The sequence below is a fragment of the Choloepus didactylus genome, chromosome 2 (assembly GCF_015220235.1).
Source record: "Choloepus didactylus isolate mChoDid1 chromosome 2, mChoDid1.pri, whole genome shotgun sequence".
Classification (NCBI taxonomy): Eukaryota; Metazoa; Chordata; class Mammalia; order Pilosa; family Megalonychidae; genus Choloepus; species Choloepus didactylus.
Genome location: NC_051308.1, coordinates 22,199,409 through 22,221,978, shown reverse-complemented (window position 1 = coordinate 22,221,978; position 22,570 = coordinate 22,199,409). Strand labels below are relative to the sequence as shown.

The 22,570-nt window shown below is 35.9% G+C and overlaps 1 protein-coding gene across 5 annotated transcripts in view; it reads right to left on the bottom strand.

The window, feature by feature from the left end:
• RYR2 (ryanodine receptor 2) overlaps positions 1 to 22,570 on the bottom strand; it is a 769,122-nt gene that overhangs the window by 341,083 nt on the left and 405,469 nt on the right. For all 5 annotated transcript variants that reach the window (XM_037821856.1, XM_037821863.1, XM_037821872.1 and 2 more), the window contains exons 14-15: positions 19,438 to 19,621; positions 17,527 to 17,662 (exon numbers count right to left, since the gene is read on the bottom strand). In XM_037821856.1, the coding sequence (XP_037677784.1) occupies positions 17,527 to 17,662; positions 19,438 to 19,621 (320 nt within the window). The remainder of the gene's footprint in view (positions 1 to 17,526; positions 17,663 to 19,437; positions 19,622 to 22,570) is intronic.

The following is a 22,570-nucleotide window of genomic DNA, read 5'->3' as shown; positions in this document are numbered from 1 at the left end:
AAACCAGTGTCCTGAGAATTTCCTCACATGGGTTCTAATACTTCTTTGCTTTAATTAGTTGGAAGACTAAATTATTCTCTCTGGGGCTCAATTTTCTCACCTACATTATAAAGAAGTTAAGAGCACATCAGTTCTCCTGAATATGTACCATAAAATACTAGGGTCCTGAGGAATATAACTAAATGTCACATGGAATAAAAGGGTGGGAGAGCCAATGGCCAAAATATCCGAAAACCCCTTTTGCCCAAAACTCTTTTCCCCATTTGAAGATTCTCATACATTTTAAAGATGTAAAATTCTGCAGTAAAGAAACCTCCTACAACTTTCCTTAAATTAATTTTCCTTAAGTTATTCAAAGAATCCTTCTTGTATGAAATTCCTATGTGACCTTTATGATCTCTTTCAACTCAGTTTATATTTAGTTTAAAACTTTTGATTTTTCAAAATTATTCAATTATTTCAAAGAAAATCTGGTAAAAATTTAAATAAATTCTATTCTTATAAGACTGTTCAGAAACAGTGTAAGTATTTATAAGTGTTTACAAGAGGTTGGTGAGATTTTAAAATAACATGATACTTAAAGAATGTGTACTCCAGGTTTGGACATGTTCTTGGCTCGTTCTGCATTCTGGAGGGTGTGGACCCATTTTAAATAAGACTTCTTCAAGATGTTACTTCAATTAAGGGTGGACTTACTAAATCAGGTTGGGTTTTAACCTGATTACTCCAGTCCTTTATAAGCAGAGTGAAAATCAGACAGAAAGAGAAAAGCCAGGAGAGGCCACCATGTGCATTGCCATACGACAGGAAAGCCAAGGACCCAAAAATCACCAGCAGCCAGAACCAGTAAAAAAGTATCATTTTACTGATACCTCAAAATTAGCATCTCTCCTAGCCTCAAAACTGTGAGCCAATAAATTCCTATTTTTTAAGCCAACGTGCGTACTGTCTGGTATTTGTTTTAGCAGCTGGGAAACTAAAACCAAGAGAAAAAAGATTTCTCCATAAGAATTATCACTACTTAAAATCTGGTAACACTAGGAAGCAGTTCAGAGAACTGAAGCTGGAAAAGTTTAAGCATACTGCCTGTTTATCTCCTTGTTAAGCAGGAGGTAGCAGACCCTATGGTTACAGAGTGCAACTAAACTGAAAGACTTTCTTTGCATTTCCTCTTTCCAAAAAAACTGTAAAAAGAGAGAAAAAGTTAACTGAATTGAGAGTAAGAAAAAGAAACAAAGACAGAAAGAAGGAGGCTTCTACTGCTTGAAGAGAGCTTTTTTGTTTATAGCGTGGCCCTAACTTTTACACAAAGATTAAAAAATGATGTCCAAATTACTTCCATCTCCTGTAGCTCTGGTTCCAGCAGCCTCCAACAATACACAGCAATTAAATCAAACAGGAGTCCTTAGGACAAAGGGCAAGGATGGGATGTAGTAGAGGAAAGAGGAGTTGAATCTGTTAAATGCGACTTCAAACTTTAATCAATAAGAATACCTGCTCCTGACTTAGAAAAACAGCAACAGGAGAAAGTATATGGTGAAGTTTTTACTTGTCATAGTTTTATGCTTTTAAAATTAACTCACTCTTTCAATTTTACTTCTGTCTTTTAAAATCAAGATACACATTTTATAAAGGTCAAATGTTAGAGATAAGGTAATTCTTGAAGAAGCAATAATCAAGAATAAGTATTTTAATAAACCATGGGACATTTAAGAAAATCATATAGAAAGCTACAAAGAAAGCTTCATTAAATTTACCCCAAACAGAAATGATATGACCACATTCTCTGACAAAAATGGAATGAGACCAGAGAAGCAGAAAAAAAAAAAAATCCAAAAACTTAAAATATTTAAACTCCATACTAAATAATTTTGGGGCTTTTTGGGAAACAAAATCAGAGTTGCAGAATAGATAAGTAAAAATCAAAATGAGAACACTACCTGACACAACTAATGGAAGATGGCCAAAATTGTACTCTAAGAAGATTTAAACACTTCCATTGCTAAGCAAGAGTAAGAAAAGTAATTTAAACATTCCTTTGAAGAATATAAAAATGAATATCAAAGAAATCATAAGTAAAACAGAAAAAAAAACCAGTAGTAATAAAAGTAGAAAATAAGTTAGGAATAGTAAAATTGATATGTATATCTACCATAAATTAGAAATAAGATTCATGAATATATTCAAGAACTTAAAAATATATATAAGGTATCTACCAGCTCCTTTAACCAAGAAGGAAAAGAGAAAAAGAACAAAATTAAGAAGAAAAAGGAGTTATAGACACATCCACTTTACATATTTACGTCCTGGAATTTTTGAACATCTGGGAAAAAGAACAGCCTCTAAAAATACATAGATAGATAGACAGACACACATATACACATAAATATATATTTATGATATATATATATGGTACACATATATATATTCACCAAAACTGACCCAACAGAAAGGAAAAAATCTAAATAGTCTAAAAACACCATGAGTAATTTGAAGAATGTCAAAGAACAATAACATTTTTTCATTATACTCAAAAAATACTATTTATACTTTTCCAAAGTAAAGGAACACAAGGAACCTATCTACTTTTTTGACAATGACAAATAACTCTGATATTAAAGTCTAACAAAGAGAGCATGCACATGAGAAAACTATAGGAAACATTTACTTATGAATATAAATCCTATACAAGGAAAGCATTTACAAATCAAATTCAGCACTACTTTAGCAACATTAACCTAAGTGTGAGTTCATTCCTACAATGCAGAAATGGTCCCATATTAGAAAATCCAGTAGTAAGTAAAAAATGAAACAAATCATGATCTTGACATACTCTGAACTGAATAAATTGCTAATAAAAGACATTAACTCAGTAAAATAGGCTACTGACTAAACATTACAAATAAGTATGTGTGCATATTTCAAATCAACAGTCAGTTTCATGATACATAATGGTGAAACAATATGAGCATTTCCACATTAAGTTAGAAATAATAATGTTCACTATTAATATTATTATTTAGTATTGTTCAAGAAGTACTAGATAATACAAAAAGAAAAAAAAGAGAAATATATGTCCCCATATGTTAGAAAAGAAAAAAGATAACTATTTGCAAATAATTTAATAGTTTATTTTGAAAACTCCAAGAATCAACTTTAAAACAAATAACATTATTTAATACAAATAAAAAAGGGTTTAGCAAGGTATGTAATTAAAAAATGAACACAAATAAATCGTTAGTTTTCTTAAAATAGAGTAGGAAATAAAGGCAATTTTCACCAAATCATCACAGAAAAAAAAAGCAAACAAATCTAATAAAATTGTGTTAACCTATAAAATTATAATACTCAACTGAGGATTTTGAGATACTTCATTCTTAGCTGGAAGAATTCAATATTTTAAAAATATTTTAAAAAAAATCCCTCCAGAGAAATCTAAAAGTGAATTTCAATCTCAAACAAAATCCCCTCAGTATTTCCTCTAGAACTTAATAAAATATTCAAGTCTATCTGAAAAAATAAATGCAGATATATCAAGGAATTTACTAAAAAATAATGAAAGCAGCCTGGAAAAACACAATACAGTTTTAATACATTATAAAACTGTTGCAATTAAAACAGTATGGTACTTGCGTAAGAAAAGAGAGGTGAATAGAATAGAATAGAGTATCACAGAAGAGAATATCACAGAGGAGAACATCACAGAACAGAACAGACAGAATAAGGATCTAGAACCAGTCTCAGGAGATAGAGGTGTGTATGTGCGTCTGATATATATAAATCAAATAAGTATATGTATATATACACACACATGTATATGTACATGCATACACAGACATACACATATGTAATTTTAATATACAGGGCATTTTTGGTTGCTAATATTGGAATGGATTGGTGAATAAATGCTACTACAAACAACTGACTAGTTCTTGGAAAAAATAACATTGAATCCAAACCTCTCCATCCATAGAAAAAATTTTAAAAAATACATAGGAAGCAAACTCAAATTCATTAAAGGCTTAAGAATAACACAAAAATAACTAGAATACTAATTATTCTAGAAGAAAATACACATATTTTTATGTTCTGGAATTGACACCAATGTTAGAAACCAGTAACAGAAGCAATGGTCACTTTAAATACAGTTTTAAAACATTTACAGTATGGAAAAAGATACCACAAATAAACTTATGACAAGTCACATGCCAGAAAAAATCATCACATTGATTTATTTAATCAACAAATATTTGTTGAGTAATTACTGATGTGAGGGTTGTGAAAGCCGATATAAAACTAGAAAGAATGAACATTTAATCCTACTAAATTATTTAATATTTAATTCTATTAAATACTAAATAATAAAATATTTGTCACATATAAAACAAACATATATACCCCAGAAGAAAAATAGGCATAAGATCATCAGGCAAATCACAAGGGAAAAATGAAAGTAGTTGACAAATATATTAAAAAACTACTTACTAGCATGCAAAAATAAATAAAAAATGACTTTTTAAATTAAAATGGCAAACATTACAATGATTTATATTGGTCATCATTGGTGACAGTATGGGAAAAGAGGCACACAAATATCATTTTGTGATTGTAAGCAGGAATAATCTTTCTGAAGGGCAATATGACAGATATTTTACAGTTTTAAATACATATAATTTTTTACCCAGAAATCTATTTCAAGAAATTATCTTTGCTATTTCTCCCACTGGGAAAAGGAGTCTGCTCACCCTGTGCTTGAAACTGGCTCAGCCTCAGTGACCTTACCAGTAGAATGTAGAAGTAATGTTTTAAGGCATCCTAGCTGAGCCATAAGATACCTTGCAGCTTTAACTTGGATTTTTTAGAATAATCTCTCTGGGAAGGTTGAGCTGCCATGTAAGAATTCCACCTGCCCTGAGGCTATCATGCTGGCTAGCATTCATAAAGGCTCTGGTCAACAGTTCCCACCGAAGCCAGCTTTCCAGCTGTCCCTCTACAAGGGATCAGACAAGGGAGTAACACCATCCGCAACCCTGCAAAAGAATCTGTCCAACAACTAAAGCCATGAAGTGACCTCCATTGACACCAAGTGGCACAGAAGAATCACCCAACTGAGCCCTGCCTAGTCTCCTGACTCATAAAATAGTGTGATTTAATAAAGCAGTTGTTGCTTAAAATCGCAAAGTTTTGGGGTAGTTTGTTAACTGCAATAGATAACCGGAACATTATGAATGAATAAACTTAGATGCTTTCTTATTCAATAGAGACCCAAAAAGATTAAGTAATCAGAATATCTGTTAAAATATGCATCCTCAAAAATGATACATGTATTCCTGATTTTAAACAAAAGCATTTGAGCATGAATTTCTTCATCTATCTTTGTAAAGCAATTTGTATGCAGAATTATTCTAGAAATTTATGTTTTTCTACTGCCTTTTTACACTTGTCTTACCAGGCCTAAATCCAGAGTTTTTCTTTTACTTTCTTTAGTCTTTCAACACATTCAATTTGGTTTTTCATAGGAAAAATAAGGTTTTTATTTTCATACTTCTATCATATCTTTATGTGATAGTCAATTCCATTACATAATTATAATAACAAACACAGCTGGAGCAAACTGGATTGGGAATGAACACACTGGACCCTGGATATATATAAATATTCTGTGGAAGCAGGAATACCCAGACATACTATAAGTAGTCTATTAGTAAACTGCAAGCTTTCAATGCACCACAGCATCAATCAGTAAGTTTTACAGAAGAAACAGAGCATGTGAATTATAATTCAGCAACTCAGGAAGAAATCAGTTAAGGGAGTTTCCAAAAAACTGGAAAAGTACACAGAGTAATACAAGGAAGTTCATCACAACACTAACCAACAGTAAAATGATAGAAGTATGACACTAGGTGAATATGGGTTAAAGAAGGAGCTGCAAAGAGCCACCCAAAATACAGGTACAGCAGCCTGGTCACAGGAACTCCAGGAATGAGGGGCTGGGTTAGGAACCTCCAACATGCCCACAAGAAAAAGAGTCAACCCAGGCCACTACCAGGGCCCTCAGGGATGTCAGCTGTCTCTCACCAGAGCCAGTGGGCATGAAGCCACATATCCAAGCAAGAACTGTCTTATCACCTTATCTCTTCCCTCTCTCCATCCAGATCAGAGGGAAAACAGCAGCTTTCCTGTAAAGGAGAAGGAGAGTGGAGAGACATCTTGTTCATGCTACTGAGCTCACAAATAGTGATGCCTGGATTTAAACCCAAGCAGTTTGATTCCAGAGTCTGTGCTCAGGTCCTAGGCTGGGCTATGCCATCTCTCTCCACAATCACCTCCTGCTTGAAGAGATAAAAAAAGGCTGGGGTCCTGACAGTGTATATCAGCAGATAAGAAAGTAGGTCTCTCACAAAATTGACTATGAAATAAATTTCCATTAACAAGATATTAAGGGCTGCCATTCTTTTATACAGATTAGATAATTACCAAATTGAAAAAAAAAAAAAGTGCTGTGTGTATAAAATGCCCTTCCAAGCTTAACTGCAGAATGATATAGAAAATATCTATATGCAGAACACTGGAAGGACACTTGACATGAGAGTTTTTGAAGCCTATGAACTCCGTTGTTTATCTTCATCTGAATGCCTTTTCCAGTGTTCTATGGCATTTACAAAGATCTGCCTCTCTAAAATATTTGGAAAATAAGCTGGATGCACAAAGATCCCTACTGTCTGTACACTTTCCAAGTGTTTAAGGATTCAGAAATTAGTTAATTCTGTAATACTAAAAAGAACAGCCATCTATTCTGGTTGTCTCATACACTGAATCATTATAAAATGAGTATTCATAGACAGAGTTTTCCAAGAGCCATTTTTCAGACATCTTTAGAAAATTATCCTGGCTTGCAAACCTCCAGTAGATTAATTGTGCAGATTCAGAATAGATTTATCAAATCATGCCACAGCAATGCTTTCCAAACTATGACTATCAGTGCCTATAAAATCCTTAGGTCTTCTAGATGGCAGGCTCATAAATCCACCTTTGTCCTTCTCTACCTAAGACATAAATTAAATATATCCATGTCAAATACTATAATTGTCATATATTATCATTCCCACTGCCTCTTTTTTCTTCCTATGATAAATAGGCATACTGAAAAAATTTAAAAAAAAAAGAAGGTGGCTTAATTCACACATAGCCCAAAGGCAGAATCTACTCCTGTCGACCAAGAGGGCTGCGTAAGACACCCTAGGGATCCTTTCCCCAACAGAATCTTTGAAAAACTAGCCAAAATTGGCAGAGTCATATTCCTTAGAACCCCAGAAAACAATTAATGGTTTGTAGTAACTGAACTGGGCATGTGCCAAACCAAGAAAACACAACTTAAAAAGAGTAGGAGAAGTTCATGGAGCCCTTGCTAGCCCCTTGCCACAAACCTCCTGGAAATAGTGTGGTGCTGCCCTATGCTTTTATTATGGGAACCTGGCCATGTTCTCAAGGGAGCAGAGTAACCCCTGTACATTTACTGGGGTGCCTGTACATTGAAGTCAATCTATCACGTGGTAGCCTGAAAGACCAAACCAGGAAACTCCTCTCTGGCTTGCCCTCCCGGAGTTTGCCCTGCAGTCAGAAGCAGCTTCCCACAGCTAAAGCACTGTAAGAAACAATTAGAAAAGAAAGGAGAGGCCCACCATGTAATGGGCACCATATCAGTCCAGGATTTTCTGCCAGCCAGAAGTCACAAACCCCAGGAGGAAGCAAGCATTCTAGCCTCTGAAATGGTTGCTGGCCACACTGTATAACTGCATCAGGACTCCAGTCCTTAGAGGTAGAACTCCAGGAGAAACAGCAGAACGTTTCTCTCTACAGCAGATAGGTTACCCCCAAGAGAAAGGGAGGCACAGTTGGTGCCATGACACAGATGGAATTGGACCCAACATGGCAAAGTATACAGCTGCTGAAAACTTCTACCCAGAGATTCAGTGGTTTTAAAAAAAAGGACTATTCTCATTAGTTCAGAACTCTGGAGGAAAGTATAGAAAGGAAAAGGATTCTACAAACACTGAATTGAAGAAGGAGAAAAATATCAGGTAGGAAACTTCCATCCCAGACCAGGTGGTCCTCTCCCCACCCCCTCACTCGGTCCCACACAGCATAAGATGGGATGTGCCCAGAGGCAGCAGCTGGGATCCCTCCCACCTCCCACCAGGAAGACAGACTATGAAGTCTCTCACAGCAGTGAGACAGATCCCCACCTATATCAGACACAGAGAACCAAACCCACAGAGTCCCATGGTAGAACTTAAGCAGCTGCAGAGAGTGGAATACAACAGGGCAGCAAAGAGGATTTTCTAAAATGGAGGAATAGGGAGGGAACTATAAAATCTTCCCTAAAAGCAGCAAGCACCTAGGCAGCGATGACCCAAATCAACTGTTTGGGGACCTGGGGGACAGGGGAGGACATCTCAAGGCCCAGGTCAGTGAGGGGTCTTGGTGCCTATCCCCCACCCTTGAGGGAAACAGCAGCAGGAGGCCCAATCCTTGCCTGGGGGATGGCTGCAGACTGGGACAGCTGGAGGAATCCTCTGCCACAAGTAAAGTGGGGGACAGAGCCCTAAGTTGAGCTGGTTTTTGGCTGGCAAAGTGAGTATACAGGAACCCCTCAGTTTCAGTACACAGGAAGCCCTCAGTTTCAGAGGCTGAGGGGATCCAGGAGATAAACAGCTTCTGAGGATTGAACAGTGCCATCTGTTGGGCAGTCCAGGAAGTGCAAGGGAATTCCAGGGCTTTTCAGAGCTTCTCCAAACCCTATCCCAGGCCCACTGCAGCTGGTCTACACCCCCTGCATGGGAACCCAGCCCTGCTATGGCTGAGAAACACAAACAACCCAACTATCAAAGCACTGCCCTAATAAAAGCCCGGATCCTGTTAGCCAGCAAAAAGCAGATCACTCCTGGACCAGTAGTTGGCTGGGGAAGTAGCAACTTTCAGTACCGAAACCTGAAGCTTTTCCATGCAGGAGTCTGGGAATCGCCAGATGCATTGTGCCCACAGGTGGCGCATCAGTCAAGATGCACAGTGCCCAACCACTCCCTCAGATTCACTGGGTTCCAGCGCACAAGGAGAATGGCAGCCTTGACTGGACTGTTGCCTGGTAGGGGCCCAGCCCAGTACACTGATGCAGTTGGGGAGAGGCAGGATTGTGGGGAAGAGGTAGCCCAAGAGCACCATCTGCTGGGAAAACAGGGAAAGTGCACTCTGGCAAACCACTTTTCTGATCTTCAATGCAAAACCAAGCAACTACAGAAGCATAGGAAATCAACTTTCAGAATAACCTTATCAAGATAATCAAATGCCTAGAAATCAACAAAAAAATCACTAAGCATATGAAGAAGCAAGAAAACATGGCCAAGCAAAAGGAACAATTTAAAAGCCAAAGGAGAAACAGAATTTGGAACAAATAATCAAAGATGTTGATACAAATCTCCTAAATAATTTCAACAGGTTAGCTAAAGACATAAAGGATATCAAGAAGATACAAGAAGACCATAAAGAATAATTTGATAAAACAAATTAAAAAACATCAGATTTTACGGAAATGAAAGATGCTGTAGACCAAATTAAAAATTTACTAGCAGAAAAGCCCATCAAGGGACGGGGGGAAATGTGGAAATACTATATTTCCCCACCTGGGGAATTAATGATATCCTCACAAGCACTGGGGCTACCAATTTAGAAGGCTGAGCCCTTGATCTTGGGGCTTGCCCTTATGAAGTATGCTACTGCAAATAAGAGGCTAACCCTACTTAAAACTGTGCCTTAGAGTCACCCCCAGAAAACTTCTTTCTTTGCTCAGATGTGGCTTCTCTAAGCCAACTCAGCAGGTAAACTCACTGCCCTACCCCTATGTAGGACATGACTCCCAGAGGTATAAATCTCCCTGGCAACATGAGACATGACTCATGGAGATGAGCTTGGCTCTGGCACCGTGAGATTGAGAAAACCTTCTTCGACCAAAAGGGGGAAAAGAAAGGAAACAAAATAAAGTCTCAGTGGCTGAGAGATCTCAATTAGAGTTGAGAGGTCATTCTGGAGGTTATTCTTATGCATTATATAGATATCCCTTTATAATTTTAGTATATTGGAATAACTAGAAGGAAATACCTGAAACTGTTGAATTGCAACCCAGTAGCCTTTATTTTTGCAGATGACTGCATAACTATAAAGCTTATACATGTGACCGTGTGACTGTGAAAACTTTGTAGCTCCCTCTCCCTTTATATAGTGTATGGACAGATGAATAGAAAATGAAGACAAAAAGTAAATGAATATTAGGGATGGATGAAGGGTATGGGCTATTTTAGGTGTTAATTTTAGTTTAACTTTTATTCTTATTCTTTTCTGTGTGTGGTTAATGAAAATGTTCAAAACTTGATTGGGGTGATGAAGGCACAACTATATAATGGTACTGTGAACAACTGATTGTACACCATGGATGACTGTATGGTACGTGAATATATCTCAATAAAATTGAATTAAAAAAATTTACTAGCAGATTTGAAGAGGCAGAGGAAACAAGGGAACTAGAGGACAGAACAGCTGAATTCGAACACATAAAAGACAAATAGCAAAAAAAGATAGAAAAATTTGAATTGGACCTCAGGGAAATGATGGACAACATGAAGTGCACAAATGTAAGAATCATTGGTGTTCCAGAAAGAGAAGAGTAAAGGGCTATGAAGGTTATTTGATAAGTTAATTGGGGGAAACTTCCCAACCCTTACAATAAGCATAAATATGCAAATCAATGAGGCTCAACAAACTCCAAATAGAATAAATCCAAATAGAAATCAAATAGACGCACTCCAAGACACACACCTATCAGACTGTCAAATGCTGAAGGAGAAAATACTGAAAGAAGCAAGAGAAAAGCAATTCACCACATACAAGGCATTCCGGTTTGCTAATGCTGCCATTTCGCAAAACACCAGAAATGGATTGGCTTTTAAAAAGGGGGTTTATTTGGTTACAAAGTTACAGTCTTAAGGCCATAAAGTCTCCAAGGTAAGTCATCAACAATTGGGTACCTTCACTGAAGGATGGCCAATGACATCTGGAAAACCTCATAGCTGGGAAGGCACGTGGCTGGCATCTGCTCCAAGTTCTGGTTTCAAAATGGCTTTCTCCAAGGACGTTCCTCTCTAGGCTGCAGTTCCTCAAAAATGTCACTCTTAGTTGCTCCTGGGGCATTTTTCCTCTCTTAGCTTCTCCAGAGCAAAAGTCTGCTTTCAACGGCTGTCTTCAAACTGTCTCTCATCTGCAGCTCCTCTTTTCTCAGTTCCTGTGTGTTCTTCAAAGTGTCCCTCTTGGCTGTAGCAGGCTCACTCCTTCTGTCTGAGCTTATATAGTGCTCTAGTAAACTAATCACGCTGAATGGGTGGGGCCACGCCTCCATGCCAATTATCTAATCAGAGTTATCACCTACAGTTGGGTGGGTCACATCTCCATGGAAACACTCAATCAAAGAATTACAATCTAATCAACACTAATAAGTCTACCCACACAAGATTGTATCAAAGATAATGGTCTTCAGGGGTACATAATACATTCAAATCAGCACACAAGGGAAGCCAAATAAGACTGAGTTCTGACTATTCAACAGGCACCATGGAGGCGAGAAGGCAGTGGTATGATATATCTAAGATTCTGAAAAAGAAAAATTGCTAGCCAAGAATTCTTTATCCAGCAAAGATGTCCTTCTAAAGTTAGGGAGAGTTCAAAATTTTCACAGAGAGACCTGCCCTGTAAGAAATACTAAAGGGAGTTCTGTTGGCTGAAAAAAAAAAACTGTTTTTAAAAAAAAAAGAAAAGAGAAAAAATTAAATCAAAGTGGCCTGGGGCAAAGGATGCCTTCAAACAATACAACCAAGCACCTAGGAGGGGGAGAAAGTCTATTTCATAGGGAGTACAGGGGGCATTCAAATTCCTGCAGATAGGGGAATTCCTAAGGTCACAAGCAAGCACATGCCTAGTATAAGACAGACAAAGACCCAGAGGACCCCACACTTCCCTTGCGCAGATCTTCTCAGAAGGAGGACTAACCCAGGAGAGAACCAGCCAAAACAGAGCCAATTTGCAAAGACTGTGAAAGGTGTTTTTGCCTTAGTTTGATTGTCATTGCTGGCTACTAACACTCAAGGAGAGCTCCATCATCTCACTAACCGAACACAAACTTAAGGAACCTCTCAGAATAAATCATAATTAACATGCTGCAGCCTTAAAATCTATAATGTGTAATGAAATATTACAAAATAAAGAACAGAAAATGATGGCCTATCCAAATGAACAAGAAAAAACATCAAAAACCATCAAGGAAGAAAACCAGACTTTGGTCATACTAAAGACTTTTTAAAAAATAATCTTCAATGTTCTCAGAGAACTAAAGGAAAACATGGAGAAAGAACTAAAGGAATCAGGAAAATGATGAATGAACATCATTAGAATTTCAAAAATGATATAGAAAATTTTTAAAAGGAATATTGGAGTTAAAGATCACAGACATTGAAATGAAAATTTCCCTAGAGAGTTTCAACAGCATATTAGAGCTGGCAGAAGAAAGACTTGAAATGACTCAATGAAGAGTAGAAAGAAAAAAGAATGAAAAAAAAAAGGGAACAGAGATGAAGAGACCTGTGGGTCAAGTGTAACAATACATGCATTATGGAAGTCCCATAAAGACAAGAAAGAGACAAAGGGACAAAATTAACATTCAAATAAATAATGGCAGAAAACATCCCAAATTTAACAAAAGATGCGAATACACACATTCAAGAGGCCCAACAAGCCCCAACAGGATAAAGTGATGCACCACAGTCAAAATGTCAAATGCCAAGGACAAGGACCGAGTTTTAAAAGATGCAAGAGAAAAACGAAGTGTCATATAAAATGAAGCCTCAATAAGATTAAGTACTGACCTCATCAGACCTTAGAGGCAAGAAGGCAGTGAGACAAAGAAGGCAGTGAGACAAAAAAGGGTTGAAAGAAAATAACTGCCAACCAATAATTTTGTATCCAATGACACTGTCCTTCTAAAAATGAGGAAGAGATGAAGGCATTCCCAGATAAACACGAACTGAGGGAGTTCCTATAAGCAATGCTAAAGAAAGGGCTTCAGAATGGAAGGAAAGGAAATGAAAAAAAGGTCAGTGAACCAAAGTGTCCATGTTCTCGCCAACATGACACTCTGTGTTATAAAGGATGCCCATCAGGAGACCTTACTAGGGATTAACAGGTAAACCTCTTGGAAAAAGCAGGAAAAATAAAGGGAATAAGAAGCTTTCCTTAGAAGTGGTATTAATAATTTTTTTAAAAAACTACTCAGAAATTTCTGGAAAATATAGGTATAATAAACACCCTCTCAGGAGTAGCAATACACAAATAAGAACATTAGGAATATTTGTATGTGTTCGGGGAAAGTACACTTAGAACTTATGTTTCTTGTTTCATGAAAAAATAATTTCAAAAGTCAAAAAATATACATGTGCCTGAAATCATTGTTCCTTCTCAGCAACATACATGGTTAAGATCCGCTGTCCTTCTTTTGGATGTGAGTTTTAGGGGATTCTAATTAACATAATTCAATTAGTAGCTCCCTCAAATCCCTTCTTAATTAAATAGGGTATAAATAATCAAGAAAAACAAATTTAAGAAATATTCAAATCTATTTGAATATTGTAGGAAATAACATCCTCTTTCTTAAGACCTAATTTCCAGAAGCAGCTCTCTTTCACTCTTTGTGTATCAAAGAGGAGGTATGTAGCACTAGGAATTCACAGCAGCCATTTAAGACCAGGAAGGAAAGCCAGCATCAGAAGAAGCTGATCCCACAGGAGACAGAGAAGAGAACTAAGGAAACTGGTTTGTGATGACACGATAGAGCCACTGAGTCAAATCCACTGGAAAAGATGGCCAGTTGTGCAAGTCAATACATCCTTTGTATTTTTTATAAGGAATGACTGTAAGCATTCTTTCATTTCCAAATGAACACATCCTAATAGATTTATCATTCCACCCAAACAATTGCTTCTTTCCTCTCTGAGTAAATAAACCATTTTAAAATCACATCTCTAGCCATGTTCCAATTAAAAATTAAACCATAATACTATGATGAGAAGCTCTGCTCACAACCAGCTAGTATCCCAGCATTTTATAGAATATATTATTGCTACTACAATCAATTCTAAAGTAATCAAATTTAATCCCCCCAAAACTCTGTGGCGTTAAATGGACCTTAGGCTTGAGGGATAAACAGCTCTAAAGGATAAAACTGAAGTGTTGCCTTTGCTGGGAATTTTTTCTATGATTATAGAAAAATCATTACAATTCTTTCTGAACATTTTTATCAACCATGGATACATAAGCATATGGACCTGTTATAGGGATCAACCAACAGAGGCTGTGAAAAGAGTCACTAAGATGCATGTTACCCAGGTTTAACTACAATAAAATGTTCTCCTTGCCCATAACCCTTTCTACCTTCAAACAAAAATAAACTGTATGCTTCTTTACCTAAAGCATCTGGTTTGTCACAGTAAATAATGAAGTTTAAACTGAGACATTAAAAACAACTACAATTTAGTCTCTACCGTATTCAGAAATATAGTGCTTACCTATTATGCATTTGCAAAGCAATAGTCTTTAGAATTACGGTGTCATAAAATCCTTACCCGATCATTGCTATGGGTAAAATAATAAAATCAGATTCCCATGAAGTTTTAGTGCCCCTGATCCTATTCAAAGTAATGCTGGCCAAATGTTACTTTTGGCATATGACATGTAGTCTGACAGTACCAAAGCATGTGTTTAATTTTAATGATATATCAAATAGTCCACACAATGGAAACACATGAAAATTTATAGTTGGCATCTGATCTTTATTTGCTAAATAGTATTATGACTATAAATTTTAATGAAGACCAATTAGATTATAGAGAATTTTTTAATATTTTGAAATATTTTGACTCCCCTTCATTCTTCACATAAAAAATGCATTGTGATATCTTTTTTATACTTAGGTTTACTTTCCTATTCTATAAGGACTCAGTCTTTTTATTAGTAAACATTTACTTAGTACCTACTATGTGCCAGGCATTAAGTTATATGACAGAGATACAAAAATCAGAAAGGTGTTACTTTTTTTTTTTAATCATCATTTTATTGAGATATATTCACATACCACGCAGTCATACAAAACAAATCGTACTTTCGATTGTTTACAGTACCATTACATAGTTGTACATTCATCACCTAAATCAATCCCTGACACCTTCATTAGCACACACACAAAAATAACAAGAATAATAATTAGAGTGAAAAAGAGCAATTGAAGTAAAAAAGAACACTGGGTACCTTTGTCTGTTTGTTTCCTTCCCCTACTTTTCTACACATCCATCCATAAACTAGACAAAGTGGAGTTTGGTCCTTATGGCTTTCCCAATCCCATTGTCACCCCTCATAAGCTACATTTTTATACAACTGTCTTCGAGATTCATGGGTTCTGGGTTGTAGTTTGATAGTTTCAGGTATCCACCACCAGCTACCCCAATTCTTTAGAACCTAAAAAGGGTTGTCTAAAGTGTGCGTAAGAGTGCCCACCAGAGTGACCTCTCGGCTCCTTTTGGAATCTCTCTGCCACTGAAGCTTATTTCATTTAGAAAGGTGTTACTTTTGCCTTTGAGACCCCAGCTGCATATACAACAAAATAAGCAAAGTGATGCCTGCTACCATCCGGGTAAATACTAATGCCAAGAAAGCATAGAGAAGGAAGTTTCTAATTCTGCCTGAGAACTGGGATAAATCTTAAGAGTAACTTCAAATATCAGTGGCATACAAACTGGGCCTTGAAAGATATCTAGGGATTTATCAGGCAGGAAAAAGTGAGGGTAAAAAAAAAAGTCACAGAACACATGTAGGATGTTTAGAAAACTGGGATATGGTAGGCGGAAGGAGAGTGTGGTGCCTTGAGTTTATGTACCTAAATTTAGACATGTTCTTGGTCTTTACCCATATGCTTGTAGGTGTGAACCCCTGGTAAACAGGATTTCTTGAAGATATTATTTCAGTTAAGTTGCAGCCTCAGTGAATGAAGCTGAGTCTTCAGGCAGATTACTGGAGTCTTTATAAACAGAAGAAATTCAGAAATAGTGAGAGAAAGCCAGAGAGAGAAGCTGGAAGCCAGAAGTCAACAGAACCTGGCAGAGAAGGAGAGGACATCGCCATGAAGGGAAAGCCAAGAAACCCAAGGACTCTCGGCCAGCCAAAACGCTACTGATGGAGGAAGAAACAAACCTTCTAGACTCTGAAACCATAAGACAATATATTCTCATTGTTTAAGCCAAGTCACTGTATGGTATTTGTCACAGCAGCCTGATTTAAGACAGTGAGTGTGAAAAGACTGAGCTGTAAGGGCTCTTTGGGGCATCACATACTAGACTAAGAAATTTGACCTTTACCATCAATGACAAGTTTCTGAGCATGAAGGTGATGTGTCATTGCAGTGTACAGGATGAATCTGGGATTTGGAGGTGAGGGTTGGAGCAGAGATAGAGACCATTCTTCATAGACCTCTTATGTTTTTGCAAATCTTGCAAATGAGGCACTGCCTGCCTTTGTTCCGGGCTATCTTTTCAAGCATGTATGTAGCAAAAAGACAATGTCTCTCTCCAGGGCAAAGGGCAGGCAGGCTTACTGCCCAGTGTAATCAATCTGGGCTTCCCAAACTCAGGATTCCTTTACTTTAACTCAACCCACTGCATGTGCAAGTATTATCTAGGTCCCTTTGCATTGCATTGTCCTATGAAAACTAAGGCTAAGGGATCTGACACATGACAAAAAAAAATGGTGATACTCTGGCTACAGCTACTGCTATGAATAATAAACTAACTCTCTTTATCCTAATAGCAGGCTAAATTGTTAGCTTGCGAGTAAGCTAAAATCTCAGACCCTTTTCAGTTTTGAGAAGAGACAAGTAGAAACTACTGCAATACTTCAGGCCAAAAGTAATGAGGGTTCTATATTTGCAGAGAGCCACCAGGAAGGCATTCTAAACTACACCAAGTTTTGTGTAACATATCTAGAATAACCAGAAGTTGCCAAATGCAAATCATATAAAGACTAGAGAAGGCGACTGGAAAAAATCCCTGGCAAGAAGGGATAGTAAGGAAGTAAGAGCAGCGCTTCTGAAATTAAATCCTGTGCCAAAAAGGAAACACTTAATACTCATGTAGACGCCCTAACTAACCTGCAAAAACTGACCGTGGATAACTCTCCTCCTTTAATCAAAGGAGGTTACTGTTCTGGCAAGCTTTGTCACTCAGAGAAGGATTCAAATACTAAACATCATTTGATATAATCCAGCTAATGTTTAACAATGACAACCTCAAATTGAAAGCATGTTATAAAATTGTTGCAACTATTACGTGATCATTTTCAATAGACGTAACTCACTGGCTTTGAAAAGACAATCGTATTTCTTACCCAGCAACTCATACAGAGAATTGAGAATAGATTTCCAAGATTCTCCTGCTTCCCTCCCAGCAACATCAGCAAAGTGAGCTGCACTACTGTAGACGTGCAGGCGGTCGATGCATTCCAACACAAGGTTAATCATCCCCTGCAAGGTAAAAGGAAAAAATTATCATCATTAATTGCTATTCTGTTCACAGACAAAAATGATAAGTTGATAAAAAAGGAAGTGTCACTTAAAGTAAGTCTGCAAATCAGAAAGATAATTTAGTCTACTCAAAGGACAGGAAGAAACACATGTGCTTGTCAAATGAAATGTTCTTCAAATAATTAAAGGGGATTTTAAATCCTGAATGATATTCTCAGTTAAACAGGAGCAGAGGAATAATATAAAAACATATTTCATACTTCTGTTTGCAAGGTTTAATACTAAGTGAATCAGTCATAATATAATTATTGTCAGTATGCATAAGAACAGACCCTTATTCTTAGGAGACGCAGTATTATTAGTACTTAAGAGAAGATATAATAAATGAAACAGAAAATTTCATGAAAAGACATCTTTAAAGCAATTCAAAAATTAATTTAGAACTTTGCAAGATGAGGTCTAAGTTTGAAATCACTCTTTTATTATTATTGTTAGACCAAGGTTTTCAAAATGAGGCAAATACATGAAAGAAAGAGCTATAAAGAGGTGACTAATCAAATTAATTTATTTCACACAGAGAATTTTAAAAGCACCATCACAAACACCTCCAGATCCACATTCAGACTGTCTTATGTGAGAAGAGAAAAAAGAAAAACTAAACCAAATCACTATCTAAAATTTTCACAGCCCACTATTTGGTTTTATCTTTCCAGGTATCAAACAAATGCAGTATAGTAAATGGTTCAACAATTTGGTATTCATAGAAAGAAAAATTCCTAATAAACTATGCCTTCTTGTTATTAGTGGTTTATGCTGACATTTCCTCACTTCATGTCATTATGGTCTCCAGATAGGTCATTGCCCATGTATATAGGAGTAAAAAAAAAGCCTCAAAAATTATGTCAGTTTCTAAGATTTCTGATGGGAAATTAGAAAACAGCTTTAAAAAGAGAAGAACATGGATTTAGGGAATTTGGGAACTCAGCAATATACTCCAACCCTTTTTATTAGATCCGTTTACAAAGATACTTTTACTCAGAAAATTTCTTTACATACAGAGAGCGTTGAGAACGAGAATGCTAGCTGAGCCAGCCTGATTTCCCCGTGTGCCCCTGCATCCTCCCATGGATACTCTTGAGTATATGATGCTAGTTCTGACACTAGAATTAGGACATCAGACAAGTCACGTATCCTACGAGAATCCTGTCAATGGAATATGGCATTCGAGCTTCTCTTACCAGGGAAACTTTTGAAGAAATTAAAGCTTGTATGGATATTTAATATATACAAAAGGAAAAAGTAGGGTTGCTCTGTCCAAGCAGAGTGCCTGGACCTCTGCTTCCCAGGGTGGCCATCTCCTTGAACAACTTCTATCCTCAGGAATCCCCAAGGAGCTCCCACAAACCTGCTGAACAACCGGAAAGTCCTGATGCTTTCTAAAGCTGCATTCGTTCAGACATTTTAAGATTCCGTGTGTAGCCAACATGTGGCAAACTATCATGCTTAGGAATGACCTGTGTGAGGGCTGATCAGAGAGTCAAATTAGATGTTCCTTGCCAAGGAGTGCAAAGATTCCTCTTTTAAAATTAATACTCACTGGTAGAGAAATAAAAATAATTGCAGGATTCCTCCAGAGCCTGTTTCCTTTGTATAGTAGTATACCTGCTCCTCTTTAATTCAAAATACTAAGTGTCAAACAGATGGAGAATTTTCCCCACAAGGAAGTGATTTTTACAAGAGGAAGACAAATGAAATAAGCATTGATAGAAACATACCTCTTCCTGGAAGAGATTCTGCCAATTCTTTAGAGCTCGTAATCTGTTCTGTTTGTCCTCATGCTCTAAATGCTCATCTGGTGGGTGGAAGTAGCCAATCAAATCCTGTAGGCTTAGACTTACAGATTCTATAGGTAAATCTACTGTGGAAGCCTTCACTTTCTTGCTCAGAGCATCAAGTCCCCTAAAATAAATTGCAAACACTTCTCTGTGTCAGTGATTCACAATTTTATTTTATTATTATTACTGTTTATAGATGATTTCACAGCTTTAGTCTCTCACTCTCTCTATGCCACTGTGAAATGAACAAATAAGAAAGGTCCTCTTTTTCTTCAAAACAGCAATAATGAGTATATTCATACCAGAAATTCTGTATTGTCGTGTATATATAATGTTATATTATAAACACCAGTATAAGAGCAAATGACTCATCTAGAGCAAAAACCTGAAGAGCATAGAGAAACAATGCATACAAAAACAACAGTCCAACTATTTAGAAATGAATTGATTTTCATTTTTAAAGTACTGCATACTACTGCTAAAGGTCTAAGCCTATGACTTCCCAGATTAATAATCCTGACATTTACTTCTTTGTTTTTGAGAAGGAACTGCTATCCACTCCTTGATACTCACTGCCCTTCTGTTTAATTCCTGCCATTTAACAAATATATTCTAAGGATGTTAATGCAGAAAATTTGCTTGTTAAACAATCAGGAAGCAACATATCAAAACTCGTTTCTATTACCTGAAAGAAATGCATTTAAAATAGTTTAAAACAACAACATAATGATGCATTTTGTAGCCTTTGAGAAAAAACGTAATACTGGGATATAAAATATGTTCATTTGTTGAACTTACTGAGTCTCTAATTTTAAACCTCATAGCTCTGAATGTCTTTGGAAAGAACTTTACAACATGATATTTGCAAACCTAAAATTATTCCAAAATAAAAAGTGTATTAAAATAAAAAATCACAACAGACACCATGAAAGAATGGGAGACCATCTATCCCAGAGGTGATTTAGTAATATCTTATTAGTCATGAAAAAATGTAATGCACAAAAATATTACATCTCTTTACTGATCTCTGAATCAGCACAATTACATGGCAACATTTTATTCCAAGGAAATGTTTCTTGCTAATTATCTCACTATACTGGAATTTACATTTTTAAAAACGAAAGCCTTATTAATGAGAAATACTTCAGATTTGAATTTTCTTGTTGTTGCTGTCTTTTTATTTTTGGCTTTAAATTTTATGATACTTAAAAGTACTATTGAAAATTTATTATCATTTAGCTGATGATTACTAATAATTTTGGAATATTGGATTTGAGCTTTATCAAACAATAGAAATAGTAAAACTGAATGACTATTGTAAAGTTTTAGCCTGAAATTTTATATCTATTCATCAACGGAATTCCTCCATTCCCTAGTTCATCATCTCCACAAGTTTTTCAATGCTTAAAAACAACAAAAAAGACCTTTCAGAAGATAATTATTTCTCTCCTTTTAAAATGAAAATTCATATGCAATGAAATATTTCTTTTATAAATATTTGATAGTAGCCAAATCATAAATAAGCTAGTGACAAAGTCAAACTCAAAACTCATACTAAAGAGAATGGGATTCAAAAGTGATTTGAGTATAATATCTACATCTACAAACTAAAATAAAACAATAGTAAATGTCCACTTTTGTTAAATGGTTTTTAAGTTACTAAGTTGAACTAAACACTTCTGCAATAAGAAATGTGACCATTTTAATTACTTTCAAAAGGCTTCTAGTAGTAACAGTCTAGTCTTGCCAGAAAAATGCTATCAAAAATTCTAAACTCATTCAATTATGCTGTTTTAGAATTTTCATCTAATATAAAGATGTTTACCATCTTAATGTAATAAGAACAAATGAGACAAAATAATAATTGAGGAAAACCAAAGGTGGTAAAATCACACTACATCAGAGCAAAAATTAAAGGCATGTTTTCTATTTCTACATACTGTAATTTAAAGATTGACCCACACTGGTATCTAATGAACACAGTTCCCCCCTTCTGTCATTCACTTCAAAAATACATTTTTTAATCTACCCAGGAAAAAGGAGGTTTGATATTTTATTTTTATAGTTCAGAAGAATAAAACCCCCTCCCCTACACACACACACACACACACACACACACAAATCTCCACTACCACCCTGACCTGGGGGAGGGAGAGCAGAAGAGTAACAGAAAATAAACCACATAAGCAAAAAATAATTGAACAATTAAATGATCTTGGCTTTCACTCTTAAGAGTGAAAGGAAAACTTTGAGAATGGATTTTTTTAATGAGACTCCCTAATATTAAAGAAATCTAAATGAATAAAATGAATAGAATTAGAAAATACTCTACTCTGAAAAATTCATGGATGAAAATATTATAAAGATGTTAAGATTTCAAAGTCTTTTATGAATGTGACAGAAGGATCAAAATATTTTACTTAAAAGATTATACACTTTATAATACTCAGGAATTACGTAGAAATTTTCAAAGTATCTGAAATAAAGTACTATATAAATTCAGGACTTCTAATAGCTCAGTAATTCTAATAAGTAAAACCCAAATACATTAAAATAATACACTGTCTATTGTTAGAATAGAAGAAAGGTAATCTCAGCAGTTAAAAAAGAAAAGATCGTACTTTGTCTCCAGAAAAAACAAATAAAAATCAAAAGCACTACAAATGTTGTACAGTATTATATAATACAGAGCTCTAAAATTTGGAGCAACTTAATTATATTTTATATACATAGCTAGATATAGATAGATATAGGGAGATTTATGACTGACGGGAGTTAAACAATATAACTAAAGTGTAAATATTCAGGAAAGAAAAGTAAAATAGATTTAAGAAAAAAACAAATCTCAGTTCTATTTTAATTTTTTAAAAACTAATATAATATTAAGGTCAGCCTGGTGTAAGAGAAGACTCGTGTTCACCCATGGCATTTGATAGGTAGACTGAGAGTAGACAAATAAAGTTAAAGTAGATGTTAGATAACTGTGGAAAAGATGGCAAATTTGTGATGGGTTTGAAATGAGGAAAAGATCTAAAGGAGTAAACAAGACCAATACAGAATTAACCAAGAGATC